At 38.5% G+C, this 18,015-nt stretch overlaps 1 protein-coding gene across 1 annotated transcript in view; it reads right to left on the reverse strand.

Annotated features, from left to right (window-relative positions):
- Positions 1 to 6,083, reverse strand: part of NEIL3 (nei endonuclease VIII-like 3 (E. coli)) — a 52,812-nt gene extending 46,729 nt beyond the window's left edge. Inside the window, exon 1 of the mRNA XM_011985556.1 lies at positions 5,814 to 6,083. Within this exon, the coding sequence (XP_011840946.1) occupies positions 5,814 to 5,969 (156 nt within the window). The 5' untranslated portion in view covers positions 5,970 to 6,083. The remainder of the gene's footprint in view (positions 1 to 5,813) is intronic.
- Between the last annotated feature and the right edge of the window lie 11,932 nt (positions 6,084 to 18,015).

The following is an 18,015-nucleotide window of genomic DNA, read 5'->3' on the forward strand; positions in this document are numbered from 1 at the left end:
GTTGTCTATCATGCGGATGGTTTACCCAAGTCAGCGGATTCCTGGTACTCTATCATTTCTAAAATAATCAGCTCTGGATAATATACTTGGGATAAAATAAAATGTTCAATTTATGATTGCCCATTGCAAGCACCGGCATAGATCTTTCACTGTTCTTTTAAAACTCCATCTTAAGGCAAAATTTTGGTATACAGGTAATGATTTGTTCTACTTGTTTTAATAGCTATTGTGTACAAATTGGGCAAGGCTTTTGCAATAAACCTAAGATTTATAAGATACTCACTTGTCCTACCATAGAATCTAGGGTTATCACTTCTCTCTACAAGCTTTTGCTGCCCAAATTCAAAAACTAATTTCCATAAGCCTGTTATCTTTGCTATAACTATACACAATTGCCCAATATACACTTGACTGTCTCATGTTGACCCGTATAATCTATTACTGTATTATTTGAACATTTCATCCTTTTTATTTTTTTCTGAAATAAAGACGAAAATCTCCTTTGACACAATTTTAAGTATGATTGAGAAGGGTTCACCTTCCCATTTTCAAGTGGCTTAATAATATGAAATCTTCAAAACAACATATATTTTCAGAGACAGCACATGATTTATTGTGCTGATTACCATTTATCCTGCCTATCCATGGGTGGACAAGGAAGATAAACTTTTCAGAGCAGAATAAGACTTTTCCATAGATAAATGTTTCAACTCGAGTGTAGTTAAGTATTTTCCCTATAGAGAAGAAAATACCATATTTACTTTCACAGTCTCTGCTCTTTTCCTCACATGCTTTCCCCCCCAATACAACAACACTTTTTAATCAGAGATCACTTATATACCAGTCTAAGTCATCAAAGAACATAATTTTAAAATGATTTCTAAACACCAAAATAGGGGTCCTCAGGCCTAGTCATCAAAACATATTCTACAATTTTCTAAGTGCAGGGCCTTCAAGCACTTACTGAGAGATTAAAGACTTTGTACCTTATCCGAAGGCATCAAATGATTACAAACCCTTCATAAAAATAGGGTGTTCCTCAGATAAATGGGTTTGATGAGAAAGCTCTGATCTAGAAGAAAAAGGAACAATTCCCAGGATGTTTATTTTGCTAGGCACTAAGCTAAGAATTTTATATGCTGCTTAATTTAATCCTGACCAAATAAGCTAAGATGTGACAATAAGCATCCCCAGACGAGGAAGTAACAAAGAAATGGGAATTCAAAATCAAGATGTTAGATGTTCTTGTCTCTACAGCATACCGAATATGTTCATCTTGGATAAAAAGTTACAATGGCCATGGAAAATCACCTCCCCTTTTTCCTCCTTTGTAAGAATGTTATCTGTTCTCTGTTATCCCTTGTTTCATAACTCCATAGGATTCTGGATACTGATAATGATGATCTTGAGTCATTAAGGAGAAATCATTATCAGTATCCATTTAAGAAGGTAAGGAAGTATATAATGCATGCTCTCTAAATTATTTAGGTATCCCCTTCAGATGCTTAAAGAAATGAGCCTCATTTTACTGGAAAATGAATCTCTGTAGATTAGCTCATTTCTTTAAATAATGGCAATAAAATGAGCCATGATTTTTTCCCCGCACTTTGAAGAAGGAAAATTTACTACATGGTTTATATTCTGGTAGTAGGAATTTCCATATAACATGCACAACAAAATATACACATTCTCATAATGAAAGATTCCAAATGGAATTTATTTCTAAATCTTTAATCATTTTGCACTATTCAAAACCTTGCTCTTCTCCATCCATTCAACTTTTATTAAATGTCTCCGCAGTTCCTGACACTGTGAAGCATATATAAAGACACATAGCTGGCATATTAAATACATGTATCAAATTTTAAGGAGTGATGGAAATAACCAGACCATGTTTCAAATAAAATGAATGCTTATAAATAAATAAACTGTTTCATATCCTGTTTGTGAAATTGAAAACACATGCAGATTAAATATTTCACTAAAATATTGTATCCACCCAACAATTAAAATCAAAGGATTGACTTTTCAAAGCTCATTAACCAGCTATGTTCATTTATATTCCAACATTGTTTCTTACCATAAGGTTCCACAATCTCCAGCAGAGTTTTATGCAATTTGCTTACACTGTTGCACAATTTTATGCTGACAAGACAGTGGATCATAACTCAGAACAATAATATAGTGCACCCATGACTAGCAGATGCTGGGATCTTCTATGGCTAGGTTTTCTCAAAATGAGGATCAGTTGTCACAGGGAGACATGCATTCAAGTGTGTTCTCGATAAACTTTACACTGGAACAAAGAAGAATGCTATATGACAGAGTAACACTTCATTGCGGCAATAGCTACTGAAGTAGTGTTTTTTGGTTTGTTTTTTGGTATGATTATCTGAGGTTTAAATATTTTATTTTGAATGCCCATTAAATATTTCTTTAGCTCTCATTGGTAACTTTTTCCATGTTTACTGCACTGTAAAGAATGCAGTATGTAGTTATTAAATTATTTTTAAATGCTGCCTTGTGAAAACTAATCATTGCAAGCCAGTAGCAGAAACATTTAAATAGCTTTAACTCTTTGGCATAAATGCCTAGGAGACATGGGATCATCTGTTACACTAATGATCTTGCCAGAGGTTTGTGACAACCTACCATGTTTTAATGAAATTTACTAAGGATCCCTCTAAAATGCAAAAGACTCTTCATGTTTACAAAAGGTTATAATTATGTTTTTTTTTTAGATCAAAGCCCCAGAAGATGAAGCCATAGTAAATTATTTAGAAGTTTACCAACAGCCTCAAAGAGTGTATTCCTTCCATGTTGATTTTAAAATCCAGTGTCCATAGAACCAGATTCCTGATCCTAATCATAGAGACCTATTCCAATTTTTAATGCCTCTTTCTAGTAAGGTATCAAAAATAATACCTTTAAATGCCGGGCTTTTTATGTGTGGGGTATAACTTACTGAATATTGCTGCCAAGTGATGTTAATAATTGCCTAACCAGTACTGAAGCATTTGTATTACATCATCAGGCTGCACTCTTTTGTGCAATCCAAACATGGTGATGGAAGCTGTTAGAAGAGAATTATCAGAATAGACATAAGAGATTTCACTAAACCGAACAAAACTAAAAATGGTAGTAGACACAGCTAAAAATCCAAGGTTGCACTTCTCTATTTAATAAATAACCACTACTACACACTGAGCATTATGGTGTTCCTACCATTGTATGCTAAAAAAGCAATAAAGATCCTACTGAATCTTTTATGGCTGAGAGGAGCTACGGCATGTTAAGAGGGTAGGCTTTGGAGTTTTTTTTGTTTTTGAGACGGAGTCTGGCTCTGTGGCCCAGGCTGGAGTGCAGTGGCCGGATCTCAGCCCACTGCAAGCTCCACCTCCCGGGTTTACGCCATTCTCCTGCCTCAGCCTCCCGAGTAGCTGGGATTACAGGTGCCCACCACCTCGCCCGGCTAGTTTTTTGTTTTTGTTTTTTTTTTTTTTTTGGTATTTTTCAGTAGAGACGGGGTTTCACCGTGTTAGCCAGGATGGTCTCGATCTCCTGACCTCGTGATCCGCCGTCTCAGCCTCCCAAAGTGCTGGGATTACAGGCTTGAGCCACCGCGCCCGGCCTGGCTTTGGAGTTTTAAAGAAAAATCAAACCCTGGTGTAGCCTCTTACTAGCCATGTAATCTTGAGCAAACTGATTTAAACTCACTCTGAGATTCATATGCCTCATCTGTAGAATCAGGTTAATCCTTTATCATAGGGTTATCCTTTTTCATGACTGAATGCAATATAAGAGCATCTCATGCCTTACCATCAGAGATAATCACAACAAAACTTAAAAGGAAATGTTTAAGCTATTTTTCCTAAATACCAATGAGGTGATATTTATTTAAAACATTGACTCTCACAGCAGAAAGCATATCCTACTCATCTTCGTATCCACAGGAGCTAGCATAAAACCTAACACAAAATACGTTGTGGTTGAATCATGTAAATGATGATATCTCTAAGCATATTCATGTCATATCCACTGCTTAGCCCTCCCATCTTTACTTCTAAAATAGTGATTCTCTTGTCTTCATCTCCACCACCAGCACTTGACACCAAATTTGTCACCTGGATTTCTGCAGTTGTCTCCTAAATGAGAGGGCAGTGTCTACTCTGGCTTTCTTTCAGTCTTTTCTTTTTCCTTTTCCAGTCTCTGAGCTGTATAGCTGCTACTTGCCCTGCACACCTCAGCCTTTTTTTTTTTTTGAGACAGAGTTTCGCTCTTGTTGCCCAGGCTGGAGTGCAAAAATGCGATCTCAGTGCACTGCAACCTCCACCTCCTGGGTTCAAGCGATTCTTCTGCCTCAGCCTCCCGAGTAGCTGGGATTACACGCAACATCACCATGCCTGGCTAATTTTTTTATTTTTGTAGAGACGGAGTGTCTCCATATTGGTCAGGCGGGTCTTGAACTCCCAACCTCAGGTGATCTGCCCACCTCAGCCTCCCAAAGTGCTGGGATTACAGGAGTGAGCCACTGCACCAGGCCCACACCTCAGCTTTGCTACTTCCCTGGGGAAGCCTTCCCTGATCCTCCTACAAGCCCTTAAAGAACCACGTATCTCTCCTTCACAGAACTTAATTTATATTTCTTTAGGCGATTATTTAATGAATGTCTTTGTATCTTCCCAACTAGAGTATAGGCTCTAAAAGAGGAAGTATTTGTTTTTGCTCCCCAGGTGCCTTGAGTACTCAAATTTTGTTGAATGAGTAATTTTCATAAATATTAATATTCTTAAGAAACCATATAAAATCCATCTTTGGTACCCTGAAACGATTTTAGAAACACTGTAACAATAATAAAAAAAAAATAGGTACAGAGTACTTACTGGCATATCAAGTCAAAATAAACAAAAGGGCAATTGGAAGGAGATGTAAAATTTATTCTTTTTTCCCAAGTTTGAAAATATATTTTCTTAGACTTAGAACCTCATTTCTTTCAAGTTGTAAGCATATGCTAATTTCATAGCAGGCAACTTTTTCTTCTAGGACCAAAGGCTATGAGGAAGCTTTGCAGAAGAAATTGAAATACAGCAATATTGCATGTATCCATGAAATACAATCATCCACACATCTAAAGGGCTTTTAAAACATGATGCCTTAATCAAAATATTTTTAGTACAAGTTCTGTCCAAATGAATACCACATCGACTGCAATGAATGCCTGAGTGGCAAGAAGCTGTGCTCGTTTACTTTAAAAAGAAATAAATTCACTTAAGGGAACCAGAACTGGGTTTCATTGCCCCTTAATTAGATGGCAATATGAAGCTGAGTGAGAAGTTAGTGCTACATTTTCTACGTGTAGTTTTAGAATTATATACTAGTTGTGATATACTTACCAATTGCAGAATATTAGGCAAGCAAGAAACTAGAATTTTATGCTAAAAGCTTAAAATGGGACGAAAAAACAAATCAGAGGTAGCAGAGATTTGATACTATCAACAGTAAAAAATGCAGCTGTAGACATGGGAAACCATGTGGGTATCATAAAGGAGTTAAGTAAGGTGACTCGGATAAAACACCTTCACTGGATTCCCCTAGGGCATCTTGCTCAGGCAGCTTCTGCCCAGAGCGCTAGCCCTTCTCTCCTGCGCAGGCGCCCTAGGACAGACTTCTCCCTCCAGTAAATTGACGAAAAACTTTGGGAAACGAAACCTGGGCCAGAGCAAAGAGATGACACTTTAAACCTTGGAACCCTGATGGAGTCTTTATTCCACTTCCCCGTGCTGACTGCATGGCCGGTTACAGGAGTAGCTCACCTGCGGGGAGACCACAGCCGTGGAGGCTGCCAGCGGCAAGGCGCGGCCCTGCAGGCTCCGCAGAGCGCTTCCCCGCACGCCGGTCACCGCCTGGCCCGGGAGCACCCGCGCGCGAATCTTCTCTCCATTCAGAGTACAGCCTGGTCCTTCCACCATCTCTGTGGCCGGCACCCGTGGCCCACTGCTCGCAGGCCCTGGTGAGAGTGCTGCTATGCAACTCAACCTCTGCGCGGGCACTGACTGCTCGCAGAGGAAATTCAAATCTGGCGCGCGCCTGGCCCCGCCCAGGCCCGGCCCAGGCTCGGCCTAGGCCCCGCCCAAGCAGCGTCCTAGCTGTTGGGGGGGGTCGCTCCCTACGGCGCATGCGCTGTGGCTCAACCCCACCCCCCGTCGCCGCCCTAGGTCTTGCTATGAGTTTATTAAGAAAATGCAAACGCGCGTGAGGCGTGGGGCGTGGAGGACAACTAACTAGGCTGACCTGTAAAAGCAGAGGAAATTGGGACTCGGAAAGTTCTGAATGTATTTTCTGTGCGGTAAAGTTTTGCCCTTGTCTTTGAGCTACTTAGTATACACACATTTTCTGATCTGGCCCTCTTAATCTGTACTTGTCTGGGACAGGACAGATATGTCACAGACAATCTAGTTTTTGGCCCTGTTTTTGGTATGCTATATTTGGACGTGGGTGGGATAAGAGAAACGAAGAGGAGGGTTTTTGAAACAAACAGCAGAATATATTCTAGTGTCTAGAATATATGTACTAATAATAGAATAAACTCCATTATTAGTTAAGTTAGCCCTACCCAAGTCCATGCACCCATTTTGTTAGGCGACATGCACCCATTTGTTTGCTTTGTTAAAGATAGAGCTTCATATAAATTTGAGGGTAATGCGTAGCTTTTCAATTTTACCCACAACCCTAACCAAAGATGCATACATACATATAAATCTATGAGGTTTATGACTCCATATTGTTTTATAAATTATAAAGTGTATTCTTTTTTGAAAACTGAAATACAACACATTAAAACAGAATGTCAATTTCTAAGTGATTTCGTAAGCATAGCACCGCACTGCAGTTAAACCAGGAGAGCATATACACAGGTGGTTGCTGACTTAGGATGACTCAGCGTAACAGTGTTTTGACTGTATGATGGTGCAAAAGTGACACACACTCAGTAGAAACTGTACTTTGAGTACTCATACAGCCATTCTGTTTTTAATTTTCAGTACAGTAGTCAATAAACTATTTGACACTTTGTTATAAAATATGCTTTGTGTTAGGTGATTTTTCCTTACTGTAGGCTAATGTAAGTGTTCTGAGCACATTTAAGGAGGGCCTCATGAAGCTATGATGTTTGGTAGGTTAGATGTATTAAAGGCATTTTCGACTTGCTTACTATATTTTCAGTTTACAAAGGGTTTATCAGGACATAACCCCATCGTAAGTTGAGGAGCATCTGTATACTAGAGACTTGCATTTGAATATACTGAAGACTTGACTTTGAAATTTTGAAAAGTGTTAAATCTTTCTCTTTGCAGGGAGAGATTAGTGGTCAAAAGTTGGCTGGATCAATTTCAGGACTATTTGTACTTTACTCCCTTGTTCAATTCAATAATCTCTGTCCTTTGATGGAGAAAAGTCCTATATACCTTTTCCTTTTTCAGAGTTGTATTAGTTATTTATTGTTACCTCATAAATTATTCCATTTGTTATTTCAAAATTTCTGTGGGTCAGGAATTTGGCAATAGTCTAACTAGCCAGGGTCATCCTGGCTCAGCATTTCCCAAGAGGTTACAGTTAAACTATTAGCCAGGGCTAAAGTGCCCTAAAGGCTTTTTGTAGCTAAAAGATCCACTTCTGAGATCAGTGGCTTTCATGGCTGTTGGCAGGAGACCTCAGTTTCTCACCTCATATGTCTTTCTACAGTGCTGCTTGGCTCTTCTAACGAAATGGCAGCTGAGTGTGTGATCCAAGAGAGAAGTCAAGGAGAAAGTTGCAATGCCCTTTATTACTTAGTCACCCTTTATTACCTAGTTTATTATGGTAACTTACTCCTTATTCCATTCATTAGAAGCCAGCCATTAAATACAGTTCATACACAAGGGGAAGGGAATTTAGCTGTGATTTGAAAGGAGGGATATCAAAGAGTTTGTGGACAAATTTTAAAAATATCAACCTGTTCATTTATCTGATTCATCTCATTTCTCTTTAAGGTGTTGGGTACTGTGCACATTTGGGTCAAATACTATCTTTAATTAGTAAGAGTTGGGGACTGACACTGAAGGTATTAAGAGATTTCACTGGTGTGACTGAAAGGCCGAGTCAGATTTTGTTTTGTTTTGTTTTGTTGGCTGGAGTGCGGTGGCATGACCATGGCTCACTGCAACTTCCACCTCCCGGGTTCAAGCGATTCTCTTGCCTCTGTCTCCCGAATAGCTGGGATTACAGGCACCTACCACCACACCTGGCTAATTTTTGTATTTTTAGTAGAAACGGAGTTTCGCCATGTTGGCCAGACTGGTCTTGAACTCCTGACCTCAAGAGATCCACCCACCTCAGCCTCCCAAAGTGCTGGGATTACAGGCATGAGCCCCTGCACCTGGCCCAGATTTTGTTTATATGTGACTAACCTCTGAGTCCTTTAGCATATCTCTTTGCTCTCGCTTCTTACATCCGATCAAAAGCAAACTTGCATATGCGGTGTTATCTATAGCGTCTGTAAAAAGACTCCCCACATCATTGCAAGCAAGCCTACCCTGGTGCAGACCCTTGCTACGTCTCAGCTGGACTATGGCACAATCCTGCTAACTGTCATCCTCCTTGCAGTTTCTCTTGTGCACTCTTACCAGAGGAACCTTCACAATTTCTTAAGTACAATTTACTAATTTTAACAAATTTGCTAAATTTATTAAATTGTGCTCTTTGATAACTATATATATATATGTCATTCATGTTTCCCAAAACTCACTTTCTTCATATGGACAATAAATAATACTTCTTCTATACACCTGCATATGATTGCTCTGATTTCCATACACAACATAGCTTATGTGAAAGCACTTTGAAAACTATGAAATACTCTAAAAAAATAAGATAAATTGTACCTACCATTCCCAGAGTATACTTTGTACTTTTTTTTTTGGCTCATGCTATTATTCGCACTTTTTTTTTAATGTTTGTTTGTTTTGTTTTGTTTTTGTTTTTGTTTTTGTTTTCTGAGACAGAGTCTAGCTCTGTCTCCCAGGCTGGAGTGTAGTGGTGTGATCTCAGCTCACTGCAACCCCTGCCTTCCCGGTTCAAGCAATCCTCCCACCTCAGCCTCCCGAGTAACTGGGACTACAGGTACCCACCACCATGTCCAGGTAATTTTTATATTTTTAGTAGAAACGGGGTTTTGCCGTGTTGGCCAGGCTGGTCTTGAACTTCTGACCTTAGGTGATCCGCCCACCTCGGCCTCCTAAAGTGCTGGGATTACAGGCATGAGCCACCGTCGATGGCCTAGTCTCGCTTTTTTAGTACCTCCTCTTTTTCCCAGTTTGTTGAAGTTCTCTCAACTTTTTTTTTTTCCTTTGAGATGGGGTCTCACTCTGTCACCCAGGCTGCAGTGCAGTAGCACGATCTCGGCTCACTGCAATCTCCACCTCCTGGGTTCAAGCAATTCTCCTGACTCAGCCTCCCAAGTAGCTGGGACTACAGGCATGCACCAACACAACCAACTAATTTTTGTATTTTTAGTAGAGTCAGGGTTTCACCATATTGGCTAGGATGGTCTCAATCTCTAAATCTCATGATCCTTCTGCCTTAGCCTCCCAAAGTGCTGGGACCACCATGCCTAGCTAAGTTTTTCCAACTTTTAAGCCCCAGTTTTATGGATATCCTCTAAAAAAACCTTATTGATACAGTCAGAATTAACCTCATATCTTCTGAAGTTAGCTCTTCCGAAGAACTTACCAAAGTTACCTTGTGGTAAAGTAATTTGTGTACATTTTGTACATTTTGGTCTCCTTCTAAACTAGACTCTTATTCCTTAAAGACAGAAGAGATGCTCATCTTTACACTTCCCATAGCAGCCGGGATGCTTTTTTTGTATATAATAGATATTCAACAAATATTTGTTTAATTGAATGATTATTATTAACTTAAGGTTGAAAAATTGGACCATCTGTTCCCAGAGGCCTTCACTGTCATTCTTTTGAATACAGATTTGATGTTTTCAAAGGTCTCTTTTAAACTAAATGTTATGGAAAATTAGTAATACATTAAGTTACTCTGTGACACGCTTTCTTTATTAGAGCAACAAGCCAGTAATCTTGATGTATTCCCGAGGAAATAAGACCAACCGTATGTGCAGTCATTTGTGTACATTACAGTCATCCGTCACTCAATGACGGGATGCATTCCGAGAAATTTGTCATTAGGCAGTTTTGACATTGTGTGAACATCATGGAATGCACTTTTACAAACACAGAGGGGACAGCCTACTGCACAGCTAGACTATGTGGTATAATCTATTGCTCCTGGGCTACAGACCTTTACAGTATGTTTCTGTGCTGAATACTGTAAGCAATTATAGCACAATGGTATTTGTGTTTCTCAACATATCTAAACATAGAAAAGATACAGTAAAATACAGTATAAAAGATTTAAAAATGGTACACCTCCATAGGATACTTTTTATGAATGGAGCTTAGAGGACTGGAAGTTGCTCTGGGTGAGTCAGTGAGTGAGTGGTGGGTGAATGGGAAGGCCTAGGATACTGCTATACACAACTGTAGACTTTATAAACACAGTACACTTAGGCTACATTACATTTATAAAAAGTATTTTTCTTTCTTCAGTAATAAATTAACCTTAGCTTACTGTAACTTTGTTACTTTGTAAACTTTTTAAAGTTTTTGTCTCTTTTGTAATTGCACTCAACTTAAAACATAAACATATCGTACAGCTGTACAAAACTATTTTCTTTATATCCTTATTCTATAAGTTTTCTTGTATTTTATTTTATTTTATTTTATTTTTACCTGTAAGCTTTTTGAAAAAATGAAGACACAAACACACACATTAGCTTAGGCCTACACGGGATCAGGATCATCAATATCACTGTCTTCCACCTCCACATCTTGTCCCACTGGAAAGTCTTCAGGGACAGTAACACGCATGGAGCTGTCATCTCCTACAGCAATGCCTTCTGGAATACCTCCTGAAGGGCTTGCCTGAGACTGTTTCATGGTTAACCTTTTTTTAAAATAAGTACAAGGGGTAAATTCTAAAATAATAATCAAATGCACAGTATAGTATATATAAAAAGCAGCAACATAGTCAATTATTATCATTATCAAATATTATGTACTGTACATAATTGTTTACATGACAGCAGTGCAGTAGGTTTCTTCACACCAGCATCACCACAAACATGAGTAATGCATTGCACTGTGATGTTAGGATAGCTACGATGACATCACTAGGCAATAGCTGCATTACAGTCTTCTGGGACCACCGTAGGATATGTGGCCCATTGTTTATCAAAATATTGTCACACAACACAAGACTGCATTTTGTATGTATTTGTCTTCACAATAACCCTGTATAGTAGTCAGGGAAGATATTAGCTTTAGTATTTTACAGATGAAGAAACAGTTTCATTTCAGGTTAGTCATTATTAAGATAACCTACATTTTTTTGCTCCTGGATCAGTACTTTTTTCACTAACAACACAGGTAAGTGTTGATGAAATAAAAATTTCCAAAACATTGGGAAAGATAGCTTTCTTCAAGACCTCAAATAAGCAATATACAGCACATAAATACGTAATACTAGTGGAAAAAGCGTTGAAAGGGATAACAATTTGCCAAAAGGAGATGGATGGGAGCTAAAAATAAATGTAAATTTTACTTCCAATGATTTTATTAATAAAAAAAATACTTCATGCTTGCTCTGTCTGGGGCACAGAGCCAGGCCCTGGGGTACAATATGACATAGAGGAGTCTTTGTACACAAAGAAATTACAATATAGTTAGAGATACAGGCGTTCAAAAATGTAACAAAGGAAAAGAATTTCATACTATGTGCAAAAAATGATACAGATACTAGGAGAATTCATCGAAGGAACCGATCGCTCAGAAGCAACGTAATCTAACATATATGATCAGAGAAGAGATGGAAGCTAAGAGGGTTCCCATCAGAAGTGGGGACCCTAGGGAAGTAGAAAAGTCAATTAAGGGAATTCTAAGCAAGTGGAATGTGGAAAAATATGTGATGTAATTTGGGCACAATGATTAAAGCAGAAGTGTCAGGTAGGTAAGTAATGGTAGATGACACTGAAAAAATTCCTAGGAACTATGTTGTCAAGAACAGAAATCAAGGAAAGGAGAACTCATTTTCCTGGGATAATACGCAGCCAATGAAATTTTTCAACAAGTGTAGGGATCCCAAACCCACAAATTCACAAAACTTCTTACTGAATTTGAAACCCAGATTTAGTGTGGAAATATTTAATACATTTACTAACCAGAATCCAGGGCTGCATTTTAGGCTATGAAGAGCTGTGGTCTGGGCCCCTTATCTGCTTATTCTTATTAAGGAATAGATGGATCTCACAGTTCCTCATAGTAAGTAGGTAGAGTTTCCTGCACGATGCTGAGTTCTTAACACTTTGAAGAGTCCTTAGTACAAAATTCCTCTGTTTTCTCTAATAATAGTCCTAGAGGCTTACTTAGTGCTTTCATGTACCAGGAAAGGTTCGGAGTGTTTTGCAAATATTGACTATTTTTAATCTATTTTTATTTTTTTGGAGACAGGGTCTCACTTTGCACCTAGGCTGAAGTGCAGTGATGCAATCATATTTCACTGCAGCCTTGAACTCCTGGGCTCAAGTGATCCTCCTACCTCAGTTTCCTGAGCTGCTGGGACTACAGGCACTCACCACCATGACTTGCTGATTTGAAAAATACATATTTTTTTAGAGATAGGGTCTTGCTATGTTGCCCAGGCTGCTCTTGAACTCCTGGTCTCAAGTGATCGTCCCGCCTTGGTCTGCCAAAGTCCTGGGATTATAGGCATGAGCCGTGGAACGTGGCCCAAATATTGACTCTTAGTCCTTACGGTAACGTTCTGAGGCTGGAACTATTATTGCTATCCTAATTTTACAAATGAAAGATCTGAGACATGGAGCGGTGAAGCCACTTTCTCAAGGTTACAGAGTTAGGATTCAACCAGGCAAGCTGTAGTCTTAGCCAAATATTTTCAGCAACATCAATTATGGGACACTGGCTCTCAACCAAATATGTTTAGCAACAGCCTAAAAAAAAAAAAGGTGGTTTAAAAGAAAAGAAAACATTTTAGTCAGCCTTATATGGGAAGTAACGACAATCTAAGTCTTCTTTTAGCATATTATGTTTTCACGTATTTCAGACAACAAAACTTTGTTTATACCCTTCTTACAGTGTCTGTGGGCAGATTTTTAGCTGGAGTGATAAAAGTATAGTATGGGGGAAATGCCTTTAATTTTGGCGTTTTACATAAATTACCTGAATATATTTAAAAGGTACAGAGATAGCATCCATCCTCTCTCAGCACCCTCTCAATTTGAGCTTTGAAGTGAGGAAACCTCATTAGCAAGCATTTTATGCAGGTGTTTTCAGTGGTATTTACTAAAGAGTCTCCAGTTTCTAAACATTTAAGAGAAACTTTAACATTCAGCTATCAGAAGAATACTAAAATGCACAGCCACAGAAACCATTTTGACACTTTTATTGTTTGGAGCATACACCAAATGTTGGGACTTTGCAAATCAGTGTTTTTGTTACGCAGTGAAGGCTGGAAGTGCCCAGGTGACAGTTTTCTGCCTGCAAAGTAAAAATCTAAATTGCAAAATCAACCGTGCCCTCCTGATACAGGAAACTGCTCTGACATACCTAGCCTTTTCATAGTGTTGTGAAATCTATGCTTGCAGTGTTTAATTCTAGCTTTCTTTTGCCAAATTCTTGGTGGAAGAGATGTTTTTTCCAATTTTTAAAAATTTAATCATATTAAGAAAAATAGCTTCTGAGTTTGGAAAAAATAATAACTAAATAGTGACAAAATACAAAATCATTTCTTCTTGAGGGGTTCTCTCCATGCAAGAGAATGGGAGAATTAATTTCTTTTCTATTTTAAAATAGAAAAGCAAGTTATCACCCGTTCATATTTTGGAGCAACATTCTTCCTCAGTTTCAGCCACCAGAGAGTGTATTCAAGTTGAGGCATGAAATCCACCATTTACTCCATCATTCCCAAAACGATTATTGTAGAACTAATATGTTCCAGGAAGAGGGTTAAACCCTTAAAAACAGATAATGGTCAGAGATCTAAACAACTCACAGCCTAGTGCCAGGAAAGGAGGAAATAAACACTAGCTCTCTAATTGAGGTAACGTGCTCAGAGCATACATGAGAAAGTAACCTAGATTCTCAGACATCTAAGCTGGCTCCTAAAGAGAAGTAAGTAAAAGTTCATCAGATGCACAACAGAAGGTCTTTTCTAGGTGGATGGAGGAAAAGATATTTACAGAGCCAGGAGATGTGAGGGAACCTCATATTCAGGGGAACTGCAAGCATATACGGAGGACAAGAGGATGGAAAGAGAGGGCAGCGAAATAACCAAGAGAAATGAGCAAAGCCCAATTGTGAGTAATCTAATATGATATATTAAGAAATGTGAATATTGTTTTGAAACTAATAGGCAACAAATAATTCTATGCAGGAAAGTGACATGATTGGATTTGCTTTTTAAAAAGATCACTAGAACAGGATAAAGGAAGGGGTCTCAGCCAGGAGCAATATTGCCCCTCAGGTGACATTTGGTCACAACTAGGAGATGGGGATGTGCTACTGATGTCTAAGGAGCACATGGCAGGGATGCTGCTAAATATCTTACAATGCAGAGGACAAGCCACCATCACAAGGAATTATCCAGGCAAACATGTCAATTGTGCCAAGGTTGAGATCCTCTGGGGTGGTTGACAGAATAGGGGCCTCCAAAAAGTGTTCAAGTGCTAATTTCTGGAACCTGTAAATATGTTTCCTCATGTGACACAAGGACTCTGCATGTGTGATTAAATTGCAGATTTTGAGATGGGGGATTATCCTGCATTGTCCTGGTGGGTTCAATGTAATCACAAGGGTCCTTATAAAAGGCAGACAGGAGGGTCAAAGACAGAAAAGCTGACGTGAAAACAGAAGCAGAGTTAGTGAAGGAAGGTGGTGATGCTATGCTGATGCCTTTGAAGAAGGATGAAGAAGCCACCATCCAAGGAACACCAGGGACCTTGGCCAGCCAGAAAGGGCAAGGAAACCGATTCTCCCTCATTGCCTCCAAGGGGAAGCAGCCCTACTGATTCTTTGATTCCAGGCCAGTGAGGCTGATGTTGAGCTTTTGACCTCCAGGACAGTAAGAGAAAAAAATTGTGGTGTTGTAACCCACTGAATTTGTGATAATTTGTTCCATCAGCGATAGGAAACTAATATATCTGGTTTAGAGAGGAATAGATCAGAAGCAAATCCTGAAACAGGATACACAGTAAGGAGGTTTAACAGTGAGGAGTAACAATATTGCCAGGCACTTATCTTAGCACTGGAGCTACAATAGTGATCAATACAGAAAATAATAGTGATAATAATTCTGGCTCTCTTCAAGTATATAAGCTACTGAATCATATGAGGTTTTGTCGTACTCTAGAAAATAATCTCTTGTATAATGCTAATTTATTTTCTTCCTCTATCATATATCAGCTATTTTTTTTCTATCCTGAACATAAATTTTTACTTTTGATTTATTTTTATCAACATTTTATACTATGATTTGTTCTTTCCCCCCAAATCCAAGGTAGTACCAATGTCATAAAAATGTTCTCATACACACTATTTTAATAAACTTCATAGTTTTATTATGCTAAATTGATTATTGTTTCCTGCATTCACTTGCTTCCTTACAGCAGTTTTATTAATGCTATCATTGATGTGTCTTTCTCTAGAGGATAAGACTTCACCACACTGTTGTCAGGCCATTTGACTACCTTAGTCAATTGAATGTGAGCTCTCTTATCTGATCATAAATTTGTGAGTGAGAAATAAAATGTTTATTTTTAGGCCAGGCATGGTGACTCACGCCTGTAATCCCAGCACTTTGGGAAGCTCAGGTGGTGGCTCACCAGAGGTCAGGAGTTTGAGACCAGCCTGGCTAACTTGGTTAAACACTGTACTAAAAATACAAAAATTAGCTGGGCATGGTGGTGGGCGCCTGTAATCCCAGCTACTCAGGAGGCTGAGGCAGGAGAATCACTTGAACTCAGGAGGCATAAGTTGCAGTGAGCCGATATCGAGCCACCGCACTCCAGCCTGGGCAACAGAGTGAGACTTGAGACTCTGACTCAAAAAATAAATAAATAAATACATACATACATAAAAGACACTCCATCTCAAAAGAAAAGTTTATTTTTGGAAGCCACTGAGACTTTGGGTTGGTTTCTTATGCAGAAAACCTAAAAAACTTTGATTAAAACTTTTATGTTTACATTTAGGTCTTTTATGTATGGTGCCATCATTACATGCAGAATTCACAGTTATATATGTCTGTTTGTTCTTCCTCCTCAGTTTCATTGGTCTATCTGTTCTTGCTCCAGTTCAATACTATTTTTATAACAGTGGTATTATAATATGTCTTCATATCTTGGAAAATGAGTTCCCACTTTTAGTCTTTCTTTTCAAAATTATATTAGCTTTCTATGACTGTTTAAACTTCCAGGTTATATTTAGAATCAGTTTCATATTCCTCCTGAAATTTTTCTGAGATTTTAATTACAAATACATTAAATTTATAGATAAGTTTAAGAAAAAATTAATAGCTTCACAATGTTAATGTGTCTTCTTTTATTAAGGTCTCATTGGATGAAGTTTATTAATTTTATAAGTTTCTCTGTGAAGGTGGTGTGCTTTATTGGCTTAATTCCTAGTTATTTCATAGATTGATATATTGAGTGCCATATTATTTTCTATTGTATTTTTATTGTTTTAAATTGTATAAAAGGCACTTGATTGCAATGCGAAAGATGTACATGCAATTGGGGAAGAGAAAAACATATTAGCATTTCTATATATTAAAAAACTTTTTTTCTTCTTAAAAATATTTTAATTTTAAGGCAAGTAGTTCCTAATGGATTAATAACTTAGCTCTATACTTATAATAATAGAAAATATTTATGAGGCACTGACTTTGTACTATGAATATTTAAGTGCTTTTCAAGTATGATTCACTTAATCCTTGCAGCATCCCAAGTGATAAGTATTATTATTGTTCTCATTTTACAGATGAGAAAGCTGAGGCAGGGAATGGATACATAACTTGCCTAAATTCATACAGATAATGACACAACCAAGATTTGAGTCTGGGCAATCTTGTTCTTATTACACCCCCAGTGGTTTCTTCTTGCCCACTGCACAGCTAAAGCCAATGTATTGAGACAGCAGTATTGCAGCAGAGAAAGAGTTTAATTATTTCAAGGCAGCTGAGCAGAAGGATGGGAGATGTTTCTCATATTTGCCTCACCAACAGCTTGGAGCCTAGGATTTTTAAGGATAATTTGGTAGGCAAGGGGCTAGGGAACGGGTGCTGCTCATTGGTTGGGGATGAAATCATCAGAGCATCCAAACTGTCTTCATGTGCTGAGTCAGTTTCTGGGTATGAATCACAGGTCCAGGTGGCACCAGTTGGTCTGCCCGAATGTAAAGTCTGAAAAATATCTCAAAAACCAATCAATAGTAATGTTATCTATAGGAGCAACAAGAGAAGTTACAAACCTAGTGACATCTGGCTACATGACTCCTGAGCCGTAAGGAATTATAGAAAAGCAAGCTAGGGAGCGATGGCTACTTTTTATTTAAATATGTCCACATCTTTGCAGAATTCCGGCCCCTCCCATAACCCTAACCCTGGAGCCTTTCAGTGTTCTTCCAAAGGCAGTTTCTGTCCCCAGAGGGGGTCAGTTTTGGGAGGGAATATTATCATCCTTGCTTCAAAGTTGAACTGAAAACTGAATTTCTTCCATACTTACCTTGGCCTGCACCCAGAAATGAGTGAGAGCAATTAGCTTGTGAGGTTAGAAGCAAGATGGAGTCAGTTAGGTTAGATTTTTCTCACTGTTATAATTTTTGCAAAGGTAGTTTCACT

Source organism: Mandrillus leucophaeus, unplaced genomic scaffold (genome assembly GCF_000951045.1).
Source record: "Mandrillus leucophaeus isolate KB7577 unplaced genomic scaffold, Mleu.le_1.0 Scaffold287, whole genome shotgun sequence".
NCBI lineage: Eukaryota > Metazoa > Chordata > Mammalia > Primates > Cercopithecidae > Mandrillus > Mandrillus leucophaeus.